The 21176-nt window shown below is 53.2% G+C and overlaps 1 protein-coding gene across 1 annotated transcript in view; it reads left to right on the forward strand.

The window, feature by feature from the left end:
* Positions 1–8810: 8810 nt before the first annotated feature.
* PRDM6 (PR/SET domain 6) overlaps positions 8811–21176 on the forward strand; it is a 102332-nt gene continuing 89966 nt past the window's right edge. The window contains exons 1-3 of the mRNA XM_072840771.1: positions 8811–8957; positions 9414–10026; positions 19025–19332. Of these exons, the coding sequence (XP_072696872.1) occupies positions 9429–10026; positions 19025–19332 (906 nt within the window). The 5' untranslated portion in view covers positions 8811–8957; positions 9414–9428. The remainder of the gene's footprint in view (positions 8958–9413; positions 10027–19024; positions 19333–21176) is intronic.

Genomic DNA, 21176 nt, shown 5'->3' on the forward strand with positions numbered 1-21176 from the left:
TGTCAGGGAGAAGGGAGCAGAGGGACCCATGCCATCTGCTTTCACAACTCTGTATCTGGAAATGAGAAGACAAATAGTGCCAATAATGGTATCACAAGTAAAATGCTATCTATGCAGATGAAACACTACTAAGTGTGCATGTACCTCCACTCCCTTTCTACCAAGAAAAAAATATCATCTTGAAAATGCTTACACTTGTCTTACAAAGCATTTGGGGGGCTAGCCTTGAAGAGCAACCCATGAAAATCTCTAAGAGAACGTGACCAATAGAAAATCTTGAAGGTGATGAAATCGTAGTGATGAACGTATTGAAGAGATTTGCTGGAATGCTTGGCCTTCTCTGCTGGCTCCAAAATAAACATTTGTTTGAGGAAACAATTGTGAGAAATGCTTCTGTTTGAAAAACATTTGCTTATGGAGCAAACATTTGATGTTGAAATCTATACTTAAACTATTAGGTTGCTGCCAAATAAAATACTTGTCCACCCAAATATATGTTTCAATTGAAAACTGCTTGCCAATGTAGACAGACAAGAAGGAAATGCCCCAAACGTGGTCATACTTAACAGTATGTTTAAAAGTCAAGTTGTTAATTACTGAATTTTTAAAATGTTAATTTTCCAATCAATGTCCCAGTGTCCCTTGTCAATTACTATATTATAAAGATGGACTAAGGATGTATTACATGAGCATATGTAGCCTTTTTGAAGTTTCATTTAAGAATCTGACAGTCTTGCCCATGAAAAAATGGTTATTTTTCTTTGTGTCTCAAGAATCTCATCATTGTTCTACAATTTCTTTTTTTTTCTTTTGAAGAGGGGTTAACAATTATGAATCTGTGAGCATCCTTGGGAAATCTATCTGCCTATTCTAAAACATTTTCTTACATGATTTTTACCTCAGAAGGATCTTTTAAACTTCTCTCAGGCCTAATATATACATATATTTTAATAGAAAAGTATATTTATAATAGGTTATGTATAATAAATAAGATATAAAAAATATAAAGTAGATAAAATAGGTAAAAATATATTTATATTAAATTATATATAGAGGTGCCTGGGTGGCATGGTTGGTTAACCATCTGACAATTGGTTTGGGCTCAGGTTGTGACCCTGGGGTCATGAGATCAAGCTCTGAGTCTGGCTCCATGATCAGCAGGAAGTCTGCTTGACATTCTCTCTGTCTCCTTCTGCACCTCCTCCCAACTCTCTCAAATAAATAAATATTTTTTAAATTTTATATATATATGTATATGTAAATATAAAAGAAAATAAACATAAATACATAAATATATAAAATAAATATAAAATAAATTAAATATAAATATTAAGTATAGAAAAATATATTTATAATTTGTACTTAATTTAATATTTAATATTTAATATATATTTATCTAATATTTAATATTTAACTTTAATATTTAAATATTTATGTATATTTATATATAATGATATCACAAGTAAAATAGTATCTACACAGATGAAATATAATATTTATATATAAATTTAATATTTATATATCTATTTAAATATTTACATATTTAATATATATTTATATATTTTTAATATATTAACATGGTTCTTTATAGTTTGATAAAAGCAGTTCGGAGAGTCATAGCTTATACCATCCAGAGCCAGAAGTGGCCTTGCTGAGCTTACCAAATCATGGTCCAGGGTACTTTTTGCTGTGCTGATGGCTTTATATTGGAGCTTTCAGCAGTTTTCCACTTACCATACATAAAAGTTGAGTCTCAGACTTAAACTTGAGTGTATTAGTTCGGCACAGTCTCATAAAAAAAAACATTGTTCTGAATCTATGGAATATAACTACAGGGCCCCCAGGGAGGTGGTGCTCTGCCTCTGAGAGAGGGCAGCCAGCCATCTGCTTGTTATTTTTGTGAACGAAGAAAAGTCACCCAAGTCTTCCAGTTTATTTGTGTTGGGTCCTTTCTTTGTGCCTCTCTGGTTCCTCCTAGCCTATAATGCCTCACTTCCTCTCTATCTGCCTGAATGGAGACGATCCTTACAGCCCACATCGTTTGTGAAGCTTTGCCTCATCTTCTCCTGGCCTAGATGGTCTCCTCTCTTGAACTCTCATGTCATCAATTGGCTCCAGGTCCTAGGAACTGGACTGGGAAAGCTGGGAAACCATAAGATTTCCCCAGATCACAGAAGGGGGAGGGGCATGGTGGTTTATCCTCTTTTGCTTTCCCCCAGCAACCTGCACAGGGTCTTTGTTTTGGGCTAAAGACAAGGTTTCCTGGTTCCAAAAGGGAAACTGAGGGTAGGTTCTATTCATTCATTCATTCATTCATTCATTCATTCATTTCCTGGGGGGCTCTTAGACGGAGAACATAGACTCACCAGAAATCATACAATGAAAACACACTGTAGTGTTATCCTTTGAGCCCGTAATTTGGAGGAGGGCAAGAGCACCAATCCAGCCAACCAGGTGTGTGATGAGGGGGCAGACAGGGTTCCCAGGGCTGCCACAGGTGCATGCGAGAGCCCCTGCCGGAGTGTGGGCCCTATATGCCCAGGCTGCCCTGGGACAAAGCCTTCAGGGCCCGCTCATGAATGGGGGTAACTGGAAGGACTGTTGCCAGGAACTCAGGGGAACCCATCACACACTAGGAACTACCAACCCTCGGAATATGATTCAGAATATGAATCAACCGGAGAGCATATGTTCCTAATTTCAAACAGATGCACCGCAATATGCCTGCCTCATCCTGATTAGAACTTAAGGCCTACAGGCTTCAACTAATTCAGGCAAATCTCTGGTGAACAAAAGCAGACTGCATTAGAACCAGGTAGCATTTGCTAGAAGAACATCCAAGGAGATTGTCCCAGAGATCCCTACCAGTGGTCTCTTGCACACAGCAGGCGTCCACTAGATGATGTTAGGTATAGCTGTTAATTTGTAGCTAACTTCAATGGGTCTTGTCTCCTCTTACAGATTCTGGTAAAAATGGAAAAGCAATTTGGGGGCCGTGGGGGCAGGGAATAGATAATATGAGGGAGATAGTGTAGGAACTCTAAGGGTTTCCGAAGGGACAGTGCCCCGTGTCTAATTATTTCTCTTTTCTTTTCCTTGTCAAGACGGGAAGAGAAAAGAACAGCTGGTTTTCACTCAATGGCTATTCATGAAATCTTTATGGGACCGAACTTCCTCGATATGTTTTAAAGTCACGAGGCCTCTCCAAATCATAATAGCTGACTTCCCTGCCAACGGAAGGGATATATTTAAAGGCTTTCCTGGGAGAATGAATGGGCCCCAGGGATCGGTAATGGACGGGAGAGCCTTTCACCTCGAGGTCAGCAGGTCAAATCCAAATCAGGCCTGGGGTGGCGGAGAGGCATTGTGTGAGTGACAGCTGTTGGGGGACCCTGGTGAAAGGCACTGGCGGGTTCGGCTGCATTTCAAGTGAAGTGAACAGGTGCTGTCTGCGGTGATGTTGGCAGTGGATGAAAGAGGGCGGTCAGAAATAGGCTGAGCTTGGGCTCCTGGCCCCAGAGGCTGTCCCTGAGCTGGCAAAGTGAAGCACTTGCTTTCCCCATCCAGTCGTGACAGGAGACGAGCAAGTGGAGATCACGGATCTGAACTGCCAAGGCCTCAGGAGGACACAGAGCCTCCTACTGCAGCCTCTGAGCAAAGAGCTGACTTCCTCTTCTTCATAGGGACCTTTCCAGTGCCTTCTATCCCCCTCACCCCCCAGCCCTGCATCTTACCCCTCCGCCTCTGTCTTTCCAGCACGCTACTTCTATCACCGAGTGGGGAGGAAGGAGTGAAGACAGAAAGGGGTCAGTGAGAAGATGGCAGTGATTAAGGTAAATGATGTGGGTTTCCTGGGTTCCAATTTCTCTGTATTTCTTACATACCACACGTGTAAAATCTTAGTCGCATGGAGGTGGTGTAGAAAATGGGTGGGAAAGAGGAAGGTCGGAATTTGGTAGCTCCTTTATAAAAACCTTAGGACAGAAAGCCACATGAGTCCCATCCTTTCATTTGAACATTGAAGAAACAGAGGTGGGGGGGGGGGCAGTGGGAGGAAGGTCACTGGATGAGGCTCTAAGTCACCAACAGAGGGGGCTTCCAGTATTTCAAGTCACCACGGGACTTCAAATGCTAACTGCCCATTGTAAATTCTTTCCCCTTGTCCTTTTAAAAAAAATTTTATTAAATTCAATTAATTAAAATATAATGTATTACTGGTTTCAGGCGTAGAGTTCAATGATTCATCAGTCTTACATAGCACCCAGTGTTCATGACATCACATGCCCTTGTTAATGCCCATCGCCCAGTTACCCCCTCCCCACCAGCGACCTTCAATTTGTTTCCTTTGAGTCTCTTACGGTTTTTGTCCCTCTCTGATTTGGTCTTTTCATTTTTTTTTTCCCTCTCCTTCCCTATGATCCTGTTTTGTTTCTTAACTTCCACAGGAGTGAGATCCAATGATAATTGTCTTTCTCTGACTTATTTTGCTTAGTGCAATACCCTTTAGTTCCATCCACGTTGTTGCAAATAGCAAGATTTCACTTTTTGATGGCTGAGTAGTATTCCACTGATATCCCCTTACCCTTTCTTAATTGCTCTCCACAGCTCTTATTAGCATCTGACAACCACGCATTCATTATTTCATTTTTGCCCCTGCTCCCTCTCCCCCCACCCCCACCTTTAGTGTAGACCTCATACAGATCTGGACTTGGTGGTTCGGTTTTGTTTGAATGCCCCACTGTGCCTTTCAGAGGGGAGAGTGTCCACCAGAAGCTGCCTGTGCCCTTTGCAAAGGAGCTTCCTTTTGATTCCATTCCACATGGGGGCAAGTTGCAAAGCTCCTCCTCTGGGAACTTTGTGGTGGTGGGGGGTGGGTAGGATAGTCTCCTTCCGGAGATTTCCCCCCTTTGCCTGCATTCCAGAGTCCTCAGATGACTCTTCCAGATCTTAAAGCTGGACAAATGGGGGCTTCGTGAATACGGGGGAGTGAACCAGTGTGCACATAGGCAAAAGGACTGCGGGGGGGGGGGGGGGGACAGAGTCCCCAGGCTGTGTTTGGATGCCACATTTTCTACCAAGTTTTTGTCAGCAGGCTAGAGCGACCTGCCCATGAATCTGGCTAAACAAACATTCCTCCCAGCTGTGTCCAGCTCTCTCTTCATTTCCCTTTTTCTCCTTTTCCCTCCTTTCACCTGCAGCCCAACACCTGCCCCCCCCTCCATTTCCCAGGAAAATAAATCTCTGGAAGGAGGCGGCAGAGCGAGTCTCAGAGAACCCTTCTGAATAAATGTCTATATTAATGAATTATTAACTCAGCCATCCATGACCTTAAACCTAGAAGCCGGAGCGCCGAGGGCAGACAGGAGAGCTGCTGAATCCTTTATTGGAGTCCTGTCAAAGGCAACCGACCATTTGTTCCCCTCCTCCATCAGGAAAAAAAATAATTAATATGAAAGGCAAACTTTAAAATTGTATGTCAAACGAAATCAGATAAAGGGTCTCCCTGACCAGATCCTCTCCTGGCTTTCCTGCCCCTTCTTGCCACTCCCTCGTGGCTCTGGCCTCCAGCTCCCTTCTTCCCCTCCCAGCTAAGGGTACAACGGGCTTCCAAGGATAATTTTCAGGGGAAAAAAATTGCTGGAGAAAATGATGAATTTGGGTAGTTAATTTATTGATCCCGGCTCCTCTTCCCACTTGTTTTATTTTAGAGGTCATTAATCAATGAAGAAAAACACCACCGTGTCCCCCCGTTTGCATTTAATACACTCACGCTCCTTATTTATTCCTCTGGAACAAATTCCCAGCAAATATTCACGCATCGATTTGGGGGCCATGGATTTTTATAAAGGTTTGATCGTTTCCTAAGTGGTCCAAGTGATTTGTTTCCATGGCCTTCTTCTAAATAATGAAGAGGAGGGGAGCGCATTTGAAGGGTGCAGGTCCCGGCGGCCAGTGGGCTCACTTTCTAAAACCCCCGGGGGGAGACGTGTGCGTGTGGGGGGGTGGGTGGGCGGCGGCCTCCACCAGCACCCAGCGCCCCAGGGCCGAGGGCATTCCCGCCTACCCAGGTCTGCGCCCGCGAGGGAGCCGGTCTCCGGGGCCCTCCGCCCCATCCCGGCCCTTCCTGCCACCTCCGGGTGCCACCAGGGCCCCGCCACGCGTCGTGGGCCCACTGGGCAATGCTCGGACTCTCGCCACGCTCCCCCGCACACCTTCCTAGCCTTGCGCTCCCGGACTCCGGGGCCTTCTGAGCGCCCTAACTTTTAACCACCTCCCTCACGGAAGTTCTCTAAGGCCTGTGGACCCTGAGGGTCCGGTCGCCGGTCGCCGGGAGATCTGCGTCTGCCCGGGCCCCTGGCGGCGGCGGGGACCAAGGAGCTCGAAGCTGAGGAGTCAGGCACCCCACACTCGGGCACAGCACACGGAGGCTCCGCGGCAGTCTCGGCTTCTTCCCCTGGCCCCCACGGCAAGGGGAGCCGAATCTCCCTCGAGGCGCCCCTACACCCTTCTGGCGTCAGTCTGGAAGGGGAGGGCAGAGGTTGGACTAGGACGGGCAGGAAAATACGTGCGGCGCCTCACTGTCCCGGTGTCGAGCACTCAGTAAGCGCGTGACCTTCGGCAACCTACTTTCTGAGCCTCAGTGTCCCCATCTGTAAGATGGGGTTAATGATAACGCTTTCTCGCCTCGCCGCGCGCGGCCAATCCGCGGCTCTCACGAACCGCTCGGCTAATCTTACCGGGAAGGCAAACCCGGGCTTCCCAGGGTTCGGGCGCCAGGAGGCCTCGGGAGCAGTTGATGCAAGCAGCCTCTTAAAATCTCGAGATTTTCAAGTGTGTGTGGGGGGCGGTCCGGGGAGGAGTTCTCTGAGCCGGCCAGTCCCGGGGACCCAACGCTCGTGCGCAGCCAGCTTGGCCCCAAACGAGAAGGCGGCGGGGCCGCTGCCGCGGCGTCCCGGCTCCCTTCCCCGGGGCTCCCAGTCTCTCCCGGGGAACCGGCAGCGAACCAGGAGAGTGTGAGAAAGAGCGCTCGCCCTTTCTCCCGAGGCCCGACAGCTCCCCTTTGGCAGTTCCTCCAGCAAATTAATTGAAACGGGCCTGGAACTCCCTAGTCTCCTCCCGGTGGAGTCGTTCAAAGCCCCCGCAGACTGCCCGGTTGGCCTCGGGGGCCACCGCACGTGGGTTTTCCCCCGTGGCGTTTGCCTTAAACTTGGGTATTATCAATCTATCCAAGAATGACCGATGGCCTTGTCGCAACGACGCCAGTCAAAACATTTTCGGTCCAACTCTGTTCCAGCCAGCGTCGAGGCGTCCTGCGTGAGACTCGCACGAAGTCTAAACAGCGCGGTTCCCAGGCTCAGGCGAAATGGTGGGAAGACAAAAAGAAACAAGCAGAAATCAGGAAAGAAGGGCCATCAATTGTTCAGAGTGGCGGGTGCTAAATAAGTTGGCTTGTTTGGGGAAAGGCAAACGTCACTTCTTCTCTGAGTGCGGACAGAGCACCGGCGTTGGGAAAGCGCCCGAGCGCGTCGGTTTCACACACCCCGGCCGCGCCCTGCCCCCGCCTGGAGGTGCCGCGGGCCGGCGCCCAGCGCGTGGATGCGAGACCGCGCGGGGAAGGGCAGCCGCGGCCCCGGGCGCCCGGAGGGGTCAGGGTGGAGGCGGGGCCGCTCTCCCAGCCCGCACCTCCGACGCCGGGTTTGGGGCCCGAGCCTTCCACCGGACGCCCTCCCCCAACCCCGGGGGCAGCCCCTAGCAGCCCAGGGCAAAGGAGCTTGGCGGGGTCCCGGAGCACTGGAAAGGCAGTGTAACAGCTCGGGATCCTTGCCTCCGATGCCCACAAGGAGAAGGAGCGAGTCCCCCAGGGAGACTTCTGGAGAGTGCGCGGGCTCTAGGGCTGAGCCCCGGGAGACTCCGCCGCGGCCGGGACCAGCCGCCCTTAGGGACCCGGGGCTCACGCCTCCCGGCTCCCCGCAGCCTGCCTCCTGGGCTGCAGACCCAGGGTTTCACAGCAGCGCGCAACCCGCCCCACCCCGCCTCCCCCCGCCAGGATTTCTGTGGGAAGTCGCGCGGCGGGCCGGTGGACCCTGGCACCCAGCAGTACTCCGGGAAGAGTGAGCCGGGCGAAGGCGCGAGCCGGGTGCTGGGACTCGGTCCACCCGCCGGCTGGGCGCGCCCGCTCCGCTGCGGACGCCCGAGCGCCTGCGGACATGCATCCCGCTTTCCGCTGCTTTCGGGATCCGGGCAGGGAGCTGGCACCTCGAAAAGACTTATCATGGGCAGAAAGAGACAACAGGCGAGCGGGAGACGTCACGCCAAAACCCGAGCAGGCGGGTGGGTGGGGGAGCGTGGAGGGGTTATCGGTGCGGGCGAGGCGCACGGGCGGCGTGGGGATGCAGCCGAGTCAGAACTTCCCTCTTTCCCTCTCCCCTCCCCTTCGATTATTCTGGCCTGCCTCCCGCCTCCCCCCACTCCCCACCTCTCTCTCTCTCTCTCTCTCTCTCTCTCTCTCTCTCTCGCCCTCTCCCTCTGTCTCTGTCTCTCCCTGTCTCTCTCTGTCTCTCTCACACACACACACACACACACACACACACTTGTATTTTGTGCTGTCGTAAAACCCACGTGTCCAGCCGGGAGGCTGCCAGAGCGCGGAGCTGAGGAACCGGGACCCGGCGGCGGCCGAGCGCAGCAGCCCAGCGCGGCTCCGGTCCGCGCCCCGCTCGGGCCGCGCTCCCCCGCGCGCTCGGCTCAAGCGCCCCGGCGCGCTCCGCCGGCCTCCGCGGGCCTCCGCTCGCCTGCCCGCCCGCCGCCCGGGAGGGTTCCGGCGGCCCGACCACATCTAGGGCTTTCCTTTCCCGCGGCGCAGGGGCATGTAGTGCACCCGGGACGCACACTCTCCCGCACGCTCACCGACACACACACACGCACGCACCCACCCGCCGGCGGCCCCGAATTTCCAGGTAAGGCGCGGCTGGTCTGGGGCCGGGGTCTGGGGCCCCGGGGACAGGAGGCTGGAGGTCCCGGGCTGGGGGCGGGGGGCGAGACTGTCCCGCCTCCTGGCGCCGGAGGCCAGCGCGGCTCCGGGGCTGCGCCACTCCGGCTCGGGTCGGCTCCGGGCGCGGGCCGCGGGCGGGGGCTGCGTCCTGCCGCCGAGTCCTGCGGGCGAGCGCCCGAGCGCCCGGCTTCCACGGTGCGAGGCGGGGTGCACGGAGCTCCCTGCGCGCCGCGCCGCGGCTCCAGAGTAAACTTTGCGCCCTAACGGAGTTGGAGAGGGGGAGCGGCGGCTCCGGGCTGCCGCAGGCGGAGCCCGGGCTCAGCCCTCGCCCCAGGGTCTGGGCGGCCATCCTCCCGCCCCTCTCGCCCCCGGCCCGGGGGCCCGGCTCAGGCGCCCTCTCCTCTCTGCCCTCTGCCCCCAGCTTGAGAGGTCGGACATGCTGAAGCCCGGAGACCCCGGCGGCTCGGCCTTCCTCAAAGTGGACCCAGCCTATCTGCAGCACTGGCAGCAACTCTTCCCGCACGGCGGCAGCGGCGGCCCGCTCAAGGGCGGCGGCGCCGCGGGTCCCCTGGGCGCGCCGCAGCCTCTCCAGCCGCCGCCGCCGCCGCCGCCGCCGCCGCCGCCCCCGGAGCGCGCCGAGCCTCCTCCGGACCCCTTGCGCCCGCGGCCCGCCTCGCTCTCCTCCGCCTCCTCCACTCCGGCGTCCTCCTCCACCTCGGCCTCCTCTGTCTCCTCCTGCGCCGCCGCCGCCGCCGCGCTGGCGGGTCTGTCGGCCCTGCCCGTGGCGCAGCTGCCGGTGTTCGCGCCTCTGGCCGCCGCCGCCGCCGCCGTCGCCGCCGAGCCGCTGCCCGCCAAGGACCTGTGCCTGGGCGCCGCCTCGGGCCCGGGGCCCGCCAAGTGCGGCGGCAGCGGCGGAGACGTGCGGGGCGGCCCGCGCTTCCGCTGCAGCGCGGAGGAGCTGGACTATTACCTGTACGGCCAGCAGCGCATGGAGATCATCCCGCTCAACCAGCACACCAGCGACCCCAACAACCGTACGTAGCCGCAGCCCGCGCGCGCTCTCCAGGGCCGCTGGCGCCGTCGAGCGCGGGCGCCCATCCGGGAAGGGGGTCGCGGGGCCGGGCTGCAGGGGGTGGGCTGCCCCAGGCCGCGGCCCCGCACCTCCCAGACCGTCGTGGCAAAATTTTTCCAACGTTAGAGAAGGAGAGAGAACGGATGGGATGCCGGGTGGCACCTCAGGGTTACCTCTACCTCGTCCCCACACCCCCTCCCTGCTTCGCAAGCCTTTAGACCCCAGCGGCTCGAGGACCCGGCGGACAGACCTCTGCCCTCCCGCGGGATTGTGCCCGGGGCCCGGCGGGCGCCAGCAGCGCACGCTGGGGGCTTGGCCCGGCCTCGGAGGGACGCGGGAGGGACCCTCAGCGTTTCTGGGGAGCGTGCACTCCTCCTGTCCCTCACCTCGGGAGTTAGCTACAGCAGCTCACTTTCCACCCGTGGGGTGGGCAGGGGACGCGCCGAGAGCTGCTGGCTGGCCGGGCCTCGCCCGAGTAGGAATTTTGCATGACACTGGGTCAGTCTCTCCCTGCAGGCAGGCATTATTCTTAGGTCTTCTATTTATTTAGAAAAGGAGGAGAAGAAAACTTGCAGGCTGCTTAATGAGAAAACGTTTCCGACTTCGGGGTAGGGTCATTCCCAGCGGATCCCGCGTACTCCGCGCACCCTTGGTCGTTTAAACGTTTGTTCGCAATCCGTAGGCACGCTTGATTTCCTTTTTTGTTTTTTGTTTTTTTTAATGACTCTGACAGTAGTTCTGTATTAGCGGTGTACGCTCCTTGTTCCCGAGTAAATGGCAAATGCCTAATTGAAAAATTAAGTAAGTGCCTAATTCAAGCTACACGGTTCTCCTTCCTCTAGCTTCGATTCCTGTATTCAGATTTTCAAAGGCTTCTCGCAAGTACAGCTCCGTTTTGCGGTCTTGAGACAAAACGCTAAATGAAGACCAAGAATATGTATTGCTCTGTATCCAGTCCTTTTGGTCGTATCAGAAGTTAGGATACTCTTTACACCTAAGGCATTGGTGTCAGTGCTCGATACACTTCCAGAGATCTCTGGAGAGAGTATTAAAGGTTAAGAGAGTCAAGTTGAAAGCAGTAGAGGATTTGAAAGATCAGCGCTCACTTAGCTCCTTTCATCTCATTCCCTCGTTTAGTTTCTGCATGAGGAAAGTTGATGATAAACGTGTATAATCATTCTGTTCTGAATAAGCCCCTTCTTGTAGAATGTCTACCGCTCCATGAACTTCTTAATTCGTTGTAAAAGCAAAATAACTACACATTTTAGTTAAAGGACTCTCGTTGTCACTACTTTGATGAGAAAACACTAGCCACGAGCCTAGTGATGGCGGTGGTTCAGTCTTTTCAAAAGGGATGGGGATCATTTTTCTGATGGAGATAATTATTACTAACCATAAAAAGCAGTTGTATTTACTTTTTTCTCTCCAGAGTTTGAGGGTAAAGTACTAGTTTAAAATGAGGGTTTCAACTCAAATTTGCCCTGCTGTTAGGAAGACGTTTGTATTCCAGAGTTTAGAAAATTTTATATAATGATATCGTCCTAATGGACTTCAAAAAAAATACTTCTCTTCCTCCTGAATTTCTTGAACGTGTTGTTTTCAAAGCAGTTCTTTTAAAAATGTGAATTAAAAAGACAAGAAATGCTTTGGAAAAGACAGTTCTTACTGCTAAGTGAAATACAGTCACTGTGGGCTGAGAGTACTTTATCAAACTTGCACTTTCTCTTCTGCATTAAATGATTGTTGGCAAAGATGCCAGCAGCACACCCCAAAGCCCTGGCTGTGCTCTGAGTGCCTGTATTGTTCACAATGCAATCTTGAGGTTCAGTGCATTTTCACCAGAGAAAACCCTAGATTGATCTGAGAAAGAACTGGGATAGATTGCTAATTAATATATGGCTATCGAGCCAGTTTATCATCCAGGTAACGTTTTCCTCTGACTGGAGGAAATGAATTATGATGTATTTAAATTATTCCCATTGTGTTATCTTCTGGTATCTCTTTTTGAGTCAGCTGGACTGCGTCCCCTGTGCGAAGTGCAAGGGAAAACACAGAAGGCAAAGAAAGTCAGATTGCCCTGTTAGAGTTACACTTCACATTGCTTCCTCATTAAAGGGCATTTGAGAAAGAAAATAGAAAGCTGAGGTAGCTTTGTGTAATGCTGGCCAGCCAGGCCTGCCTTTCTTGCAGAAACTTCTCTGGGCAAGAGCACACACTCGTTTGAAACCTTGGGGTGCATGTTTTGCAAAGATGGATTGAGAAGTGATTGGGTTTAATCTAATGAGGGGATCAAAACCAAACAGAAATGCAAAGGGTGGGAAACTGTTGGTCCCCCTTGGCGGGGGAAGTTGGTCTGCTGTTTGCAAGGTGGTGAAAAGCAGAGCTGCTCCCCATTCCCAGGTTGTTTGCAGGTGAGGGTGGGGGTGGGGTGGGGTGAGAGGCTGCTCAGAAGGGAAGCGCCCAGTGATTTTTATCCCTACCCCCCACCCACGTTTTCCTAGTTTCAGGTTCCTGCCATCCATCCTCTTGTAAGAGCATTCTGTGAAATGACCACTCAGCATCGCTTCCCTTTATTACTTTGTATTTAAAAGGGTGTTGAGTCATTTTCTCTTTTGCTCAGGAGGCAAAGACAGGGACCCCCTCACTTCTCTTCCCTTTAGAAGAGTCGCTCTTTGCCTGCAAGCCGCAACCCAGTAACACGTGTGAATCATTAACACCCGCTTCACCTTGAAACTTTATTGGCATCTTTGGCAAAGGCCACAGTGAAGGCATAGCGGAGGGTCCTTAAAACACACACACAAAGACTTAAAAACAGCAGACGCGGTATAAAGCTAGCCGGGTGAACTCTTCCAGTACATTGCTCTTATCTGTGTGGGTTAATTTATTCCACGGTGGAAGGACACTTTCCACGGACCCTCTGCAGGCTGCTGTGCCTCCTGCTTTCATCTCCCTAACACCGGTGGGCGGTTTGCAACAGAAAAGGACGATGGGGGTGGGGGGCTTCCTTCCCTGTCCTGTGTTACCGCCCGCACGCATTTGCTGCCTGGTTGCCTAAAGCCATTGCTTACGTCAGGCGCCTTCGCTGTGGTCTCCTCCCGGGTTCTGGGAGCCGGTGCCTTGCCTGAGACCCTGTCACTCTTCTTGGAAGATAGCGAAAGGCAGCCACAGGGCGCCCCTGGTGTTTGTAGGCGCGATACCTGGCGGTGTGTTGGGGGGCGATCACCTTTCCAGACCTTTCAGGGAAGGTGCTCCTTTTACGTATCTGGGAAGGGGTTGGGGAGCTGAGTCCTCCCGGGGTCTCCGCGGAAGCGAGACGCTTCGCAGCTTCCCCAGCTGGAGGTCTCTGCCACTTTCCGTCTCGGGGGAGCTCTGCTGCGCAGGGAACAGTGGTGGGAACAGCACGGGCAGATGCTCCGGTGTAGGAGTCGGGCGCGAGGCTCTCCGGCTGGGTAGCGCCAGCCTTTCCGAGGGCTGGGGAGGGGCTGTGGGCGAGAAGGAAATGGGGGGTTCGTCCAGCAGAGGGGTTAAAGAGGGAGCTAAGAGGAGAGCGAGTATTTTCTGACCTTCCCTAATCTCTTCGCACCCAGTTGGGAGACGCAGGTCCGGTCTTCGGGAGCCCCCGAGCCCAGCAACCCCGCAGTGGGGTCTTCCTGCCACCGAGGCACGGACTGCGTCGGCCACTCCCGCCCAGCGTCCCCGCTGTCAGCCGCCAGCGACTTAGATTCCAGACCTGGTCCCCGGTGGGAGGGAGGCTCGGAGTCAGCGTGTGGGCTTTTGTGTTGTTCTATTTTTCTTTTTCTCTTTTCTCTCTTTTTGTGTGCAGGCCCAGCCCCATCCCGTAACATACATGATTTAGCTATTTTACATCATTCGTTATCTAGCGCCCTGAAACTGAACATAGAGCCATATATTAGATTGAGGTTAGAAGAGGTGGCGACTGTTTATTTAAGGTGATAAAATGGTCCATCAGCAGTAATCTCCATCGATATGTGCCACCAGGAGATGAAGGATGAGGGGACAAGCCACAATTAATTGCCCTATAGTTTTGTAGGAGAGAGTGGAGCCAGCCCAGACCCGCTTCGATCCCCTCTCCGTCCTATTCATCATCTCCGCATTGTATACGGCGGCCTCGCCGGGGCAGGGGCTGGCCAGGTTTATCTCGGCGCAATATTCTCTCGCCCGCACGCACACCCTGGCGCTCCCATTTAATTTATTAATACGGTCCTCGGAAGACAAATAAAATCCACATTGCCTCCCCCGCCCCTCCGCTTTCTTTCCCTCCCCCTTTGTCTCTCGCCCTCGGTCCCTGGGCCAGGCCGGCAGCCAGGCGGAGCGCGGGAAGCCCAGCGCCTGTGCCATTCGCGCGGGGAGCTTTCTAGCGCCCCACGGAGAGCCCTCCCGAAGGTTCCGTGCGCCCACGGTCGGCTCCCCTTCCCCGCCGTGGCGGCGCTCAGCCCGCACGGCCTTCCGGACGCGCCTCCAGGACCCCGCGGGAGGCGAGGCCCTTGCCCGGCGGAGGCAGAGCCGCCGTGGGGGGCGGCGCGCGGGAAGGCCGGGGCCGGCAGGCGGGGGCCGGGGCCTGCGCGGTTCCGACCGGGCTGCGGGGCCTGCCGCGGGCCCGGGCCCAGCCGCCCACCCCGCCCCGTCTAGCGGCCGGCCCCGGGGCTGGCGGAGAGGGCAAGGCCGCAGCCCGGGGGCGGGATCGCGCCGACGTGCTCCGCCGGCCCCGGACCCCGCCGGGCCTCGGGACCCCGCGAACCCGCGCCCGCAGCGCGCACGGCGCGGCCAGCAGGCGGCACTCCCGGGGCGCTCGCCGGCGGGATCGATGCGCGGCCGCCCCGCCGGGCTGGCCTGCGGGGCCGGGGGCCGCCACCTCCGCGGCGGTCGGGGAGGATTTATAGCTTAGTTGTCCCTGCCGCCCGGGCGGAGAGGCAGGCTTCTCGGCTGCTCCTCGGTGTCCTTTCCAGAGGGGGCTGAGGGCAGGCGCAGGAGGCCCGGAGGCGTCGGGGAACCCAGGGTCTGGGTGTGGGGCGGGGGGGTGGGGGGCTTCCCGCGGGTCCTGGCTCCGCCGGGCCCACACGAGTCCGTCAGCCTCTGCAAACAGGGGGATAAAAAAAAAAGTCTCGAAACGTTTTAAATTTCACCTTTCCTAGAACAAGAAATGAAACACCAGAAAAGAAAACCATGCCTGTTTTGCCCCCCTTTACCTTAAAAAATAGAGCCGCTTTCAATTGCCACAGTAGTGTACGCACTTGGGGAAATACTCAAGCAATCCACGAAGATGGGAAAGAAAGAGTGGAAGTGCGCTCTTCGTGACACTTGGGCTGGCCTTCCGAAGTCAGTAGGTGGATAGGTCTGTAACCTAGAGATACCTCCTTCCCTTATTCAGGGCCACAGAAACAGGAGCCCTGACAGATCCATTCACGATGAGAGGAGGGACCATGATCTCTGATATTGCCTAATTCGAAAATGGCATTTCAAAGTATCTTGCTTGGAGAATCTGATATTTCTCACAGATAGAGAAAACACTTTCCAAAGAACAATTATGGACTTTCAGAAAATAACCCTGATTTTAGGATAATCTAGGAACATTTATTTGCTTATTCTTTATGAATACAAATACACTTGTATTATGTATTGCTTGGCGTGGAATGCTGTATGTAATGTATGCGTTTATTATGTGTGTGTGTGTATATATATACATGCACATATATAAAATACATTTGGGGGGTGCACTTTGGACATCTAGCCAGCCTTCTCCCTCCAACCTTTTCTTGTAGGCGTTTATGGCTCCTTTCTGGAAAACACTCTGCTAGGATGTTTGTCTATCTATGCCACATTTGTCAACCCCGGAGTAAGAACTTGCTTGTTTTAAGCATCCTCAAGCTCCTTTGGGACCCTGAGACACAGAGTCAGAGGCCAGTTATTTTCAATGGCAGGGGTTTTGTGTATTAAAAAACATCAGGATATAATATGTATTTGGATGTAATTGGTCAACTTCTCCAGCAGAATATTTTGATATAGCACAAAGTGGTTTATCAATTAAGACTCATGTAATTAAAGTGGATTAGCCTCCCTTACTCTCTGGACTTTACACACAGGTAGTCTTCTGTATATTGGGAGAAACTCAGCTTTTTCTTTGGCAAAATGCCACTATTAAGTTTTTCAACACCTGCTGGAGGCAACTGAAATTTAGTTGGTAGAAGAGAGTTTTAGAGGACTTCTTAGAGAAAGGGCTAGCTGTAGTTTTATCATGCATAACAAATACAGGGAGTGAGTTTGCTGTCTGTGGGATTGGTGGCTGGAGTTCCTCCTTATTTTATTACTGATGTAGTTGGGGTGATAGTGCGTGTTGTGGAGATGTTGGAAGTTGATGTAATCTCTGGTGTGGACTGGTAGGGAGTGAATACCAACTGCTTTTGCTTCTCACCATATGCCTCATTGAGCCAACCAGAAAGGGAAAGTAGCTTAAGCAGCTCCTTAGGGTGATTTGAGTTTTATTTTTACCGGACATATTGTTTTTGCTTATTGTCATTTGTTTTAAGCTATTTTTGCTAATGTGCTGAAAGGTCATCTCTGAGGGCAGAGGCTAAAATTCAAAGTTATGGACATAATCTGTTCACTTTGCAGTACATTTAACCTCCCCAAACTCACAAGCGTGGGAGAGAGATTTGGAAATTTCTGTTATTCACCGATGCTAGAGCAATTTTTGTGGCCTGCCAAATAGTGCTTTCAGTGAAATACTTCAATTGTACTGATTATGAGTTTGGATGTAAAATTTTCCCAGCTTTCATTAGTCTCCCTAGATCTTTAGATTTGGAGGCTTTGAAGTCAGGCAAACTCGACCGAGAGTCTTTCTCTACCACTTTCTGGTTTCTGATCCTTGGTCTAGCTACATTGCTCATGAAGCCTCAAATTACCTCATCTACAAAATGGGGATCATGATATGGTGATTATTCTGAGATAGGTGTCTGGAACACTATAGACACTGGGTGACTTTGAATATTTATTGTCTTTTTTTCCATTCCCCCCTTGGTCTTGAGGTAGTTATTTTCACAGTCAGAAGCAAGAGAGGATGTGTGAAGTGTATCTGGAAGGGCTGACATGTGGTAAGGGTAGGAATACTTTCTGTCTAGGCCCTAAAGGCAAAAGTAGAGCCTGACACAGTATTTACATTAGTTGGTATCACTGGGAGAGGGGGCTTTTGTGGGATGGAGGTCCAGAGCATGGGCACCTCCCCACCTGTAGAAACAGGTTGTCTCTTGTCGTTTGAGAGGCCTGGGGATATCAGAAGCTGCAGTCAGAAGGTCCTGTCATTTCCTGCCCTCTTGGGAGGAGTGTGGGAGTAGGGGACTGAGGGGAAGGCACAGCCTGCTGGAGCCTTCTCCACTGAGATAGGATGTTCACATGGTCAACCCTGGGCTTGCTTTGAAAGAAATGGCAAAACCAGGGTTTGCTCTGGGCGGCTGGGTTGCCCTTGGGGATTCCTTCCTTGTAGATTCCTCCCTGACTCACTTTGTGAAAAGTTAGGTAGGCTTGCCTCTGTTTTAGGATGGATGGAAGCACACTGAGAGTGACAGTGCCCTGTGCCCCCAACCCCAGACCTGGCGGACCTGAAGCTGGGTGCAGGTGCTAGGAGGCTTCGAGGGCCACCCGTCGCCCACCCATGCCCCAGCTCCCACCACCCACCAGTTGGTACCCATCCCACCTCCTGCTCGGTGCCCTAGGGCTCAGTTGCGTGGGGGCGCCGTGGCTCCCCAGGGAGGCTGGGCCAGGGAGGCTGGGTTGTGCTGGCCGGCGCCGAGGCTGCCTCTCTGAGGCAGGTCTGCAGGGCCGGGGCGCAGACACCGCGGCTCCGCCAGGCCCATTAATAACCCGGAGGGCGCTGCGATTCGACAGCGCGGTCGCCGCAGGCTCTGCTTCCTGCGGCCGCCTGGCTTTTTCCCATCCAGTTTGAGTCGAGGGACACTGGGCGTCCACAGCCACCCGACCCAGAGGGAGGGTGAGGATCCCCTCCTCTGGGCTGCTGGCTGCCGGGGAGGGGGGGGACGTCGGAGAGAGCCGGGTTCACGGCAGTTCTTCCCTCGCGTGTAATGCACGAGGAGGATCGCGTGCAGCCTGGGGACCCATCATCTGGGCAGCAGCCACCCTCTCCACTCAGCCATTACCCAGATCCTTAAATTCACTATGTAGTCCTTTTTGGCTTCTGGTAAGAGCTTGCACTCCAGCACAGGCACCCCAAACCCGCTAGAATGGTCCCCCTTTTTCCACCCTTTCCTCTCTGGCTGGAGTGGCCGGTGTCTGGGGTTCTGCACCACCAGGGGCCAAGGACGGCTCCCCACTTTGGTGCCGGCTGCAGGCCGTGGGGGCGGGTGCTTCCCCAGGAGTCGGGAGGGTGCTTCGTGCTGGATGGGTCGCCCGCCTGCCCCGGTGATTTTGGAAGCATCTTCTCTCATTGTCGGAAGAGGAAAACCAAATATACCCAGGCGACCAAAGTAGAATCTCTCTGGGACATAAGGTTGAGCAAGAGATAGGCTCTTTTCATGGGACAGTGATAAACACACCTGGAAACACCCTGGAGTGAGAGGACAGGGGAGAGAGTCAGAGGGAACTAGAGAGAGAAGGGAAGAGGGAGAGAGAGACACCCCCCCCCAGAGGCAGAAGGGAGCTGGGGGTTCCACAGAGACAGCCATGCCACCCACACCCAGCAACCAAGGCGTTTGGGGCGCTGGGGGCTCGACCCCTATCAGGCCGATTTGGGTGCCACGATTTCCAAGGCAGGGGTGCAGATGAACCTCTCCCCTATTCCTAGTGGCCCGGGTGCCCTGAAGGTGTCCCCTCCCTCGCAGGTGGCATACCGGGGAGGGGATGTGGTCGTCTCAGGATTGGCCCGAGGATGGGCCGCCTTGAGCGGCGGGTTAACCGTCTTCCTTCCCTCCCTCCCGCTCGTTCTCTGGCAGGTTGCGACATGTGCGCGGACAACCGCAACGGCGAGTGCCCCATGCACGGGCCGCTGCACTCGCTGCGCCGGCTTGTGGGCACCAGCAGCGCCGCGGCCGCCGCGCCCCCGCCCGAGCTGCCCGAGTGGCTCCGGGACCTGCCGCGGGAGGTGTGCTTGTGCACCAGCACCGTGCCCGGCCTGGCCTACGGCATCTGTGCGGCACAGAGGATCCAGCAGGGCACCTGGATCGGGCCCTTCCAGGGCGTCCTCCTGCCCCCGGAGAAGGTGCAGGCCGGTGCCGTGAGGAACACGCAGCATCTCTGGGAGGTAAGTCACCCATGGCTCAGCACCTCCCAACCAGAGCTTTGGCCGGCAAACAGCCTGGCCCTTGGTGGTGGGGGTGGGGCAGCTTACGGGAGAGCCTTCCCTGTTCTTCAGGGGGTAGGGGAGGATAGATTTCTCAGGTCATGCACATGCCGGGTGTCTGCCGACCTACAGCTCTTAGGTGCAGAGCTTGGCCTGGCACCTCAGCAACCCAGCCAGGAAGACAGGGCCTACAGGTTCCTGAAGGTGGGATCCCCTTAACAAGCCTCTGTTCCAGCTGGGATGGATTTGATGTTTTGGTCTCCCTGGATCTTGGGAAAAAGAAAAGCCAGCTGAGGTTGATAGAGCAGAGGAGGCCTGGCATTTGGGGTGTCAGCTAGGTGAATGTCCCATTCTGAGCTCTTCCACAGTATGTTTTTTGGGCACTGGGCAAGAAGGGACATAGCATAAACAGGAGGAAGAGAGTCAGGCTCCTTTTCTCAGATAAAAACAATTTTGTAAACGCTGAGCTTAAGAGACTGGGGCATGTTTCATAACTTTCAAAGCATCCCGAGTAAGCAAATTACATCGTGAATCTGAAATCACAAATTCTGCTTCTTTTCTGACAAAGTACAATTAGGCAGCCTTCAGCAAGACAGAAAATCCAAACATAGGAAAACTTGGAGCACTTTGATATCACCCAATTCATGATAATACTTCAGTGGCACAATGTCATGTCATGCTATGATTTAAAAACAAGGAATGTATTTGAAAAAATGTTCATCTGAGATTTCTTCCAGAGCTTTGTTGTTATTGAGATCCAGTTCTGAAGAGGCAGATTCTTAGCCGTAGGTAATCCCCCCACCAGGTTTAGCCACCCCTCTCACCCAGGGGGTGATTTATGAAATAGAAGATGGTGGAAGTCTTACTCTTAGGGCCATATGTAAATCTGCCTGAGGCCAGGCGGTACAATAGAGTGGGAGTAGCCAGAAAAGAAAGTCACTTAAGTGCTAGAGGCCAACTTGGCAAGGACCTTAGGTCTCCATTAATGGGTCATTTCTACAGCAGCTTGTCTCATACAAGGTTCAGTGGCCTGTCAAGATGGGCATGCTGGCTGTGAGCAGCCTCGTAGTCACTAACTAAAACTCATGGGACTTGGTAATCCACTCACATTTTTGCTGAGCGCTCTGGACGGCACTATCTTGGGCTCTGGAGACACAGTGTTGTGAAAAACAAACCTGGTCTCCACAGCCATTACATGACTGTTGGCATGGGATGCTGGGGCTGGGGCCTGTGCCTGCAAAACCTTCTTTGATGGTGTAGGAGCTACATGGTGAGCTTACAGCCCAGGAGCCCAAGATGGCCTCATGGCGGCCATGGGCTGCATAGCCTATGCTTATCTTCTGGGGCCCTGTGCCCAGGCTCCCAGGTTCTGTTTCACTTCTAAATTGGAAAAACAATTACACATTTTTAATCTCTCAGGATAGGATTCTTGAACGAGGAAGAAAACGTTGGGCATGTTTATGTCACCAAATAGTGCCCCCCCCCTTCCTTTTTTTAAACAGAATTTTTTTAGGGAAACAGGGCAGAAGAGAATGGCTCGGTACATAGAGCCAGGTTAGAAGTGAGAGCTTTTTGGATCGGAAAAACTGACAAGTGGGAAATAATCAAAGCATCTGGTTTTGAAATATTTCCCAGTTGGTTTTTGTTTCTGACTAATTAGTTGTAACCTCCAGTGCGGTTTAAAGTTTATAAAACACTTCCAGGCACTTTTCATGTTCCAGTAGTGTTATTAGGAGCTCTAATACCATACAGTTAAAGGTCTGCCAATACTTTTCTGGGGAGATTGTTAAACGATTGTTCAATGG

Source organism: Canis lupus, chromosome 10 (assembly GCF_048164855.1).
Source record: "Canis lupus baileyi chromosome 10, mCanLup2.hap1, whole genome shotgun sequence".
Taxonomy (NCBI): Eukaryota; Metazoa; Chordata; class Mammalia; order Carnivora; family Canidae; genus Canis; species Canis lupus.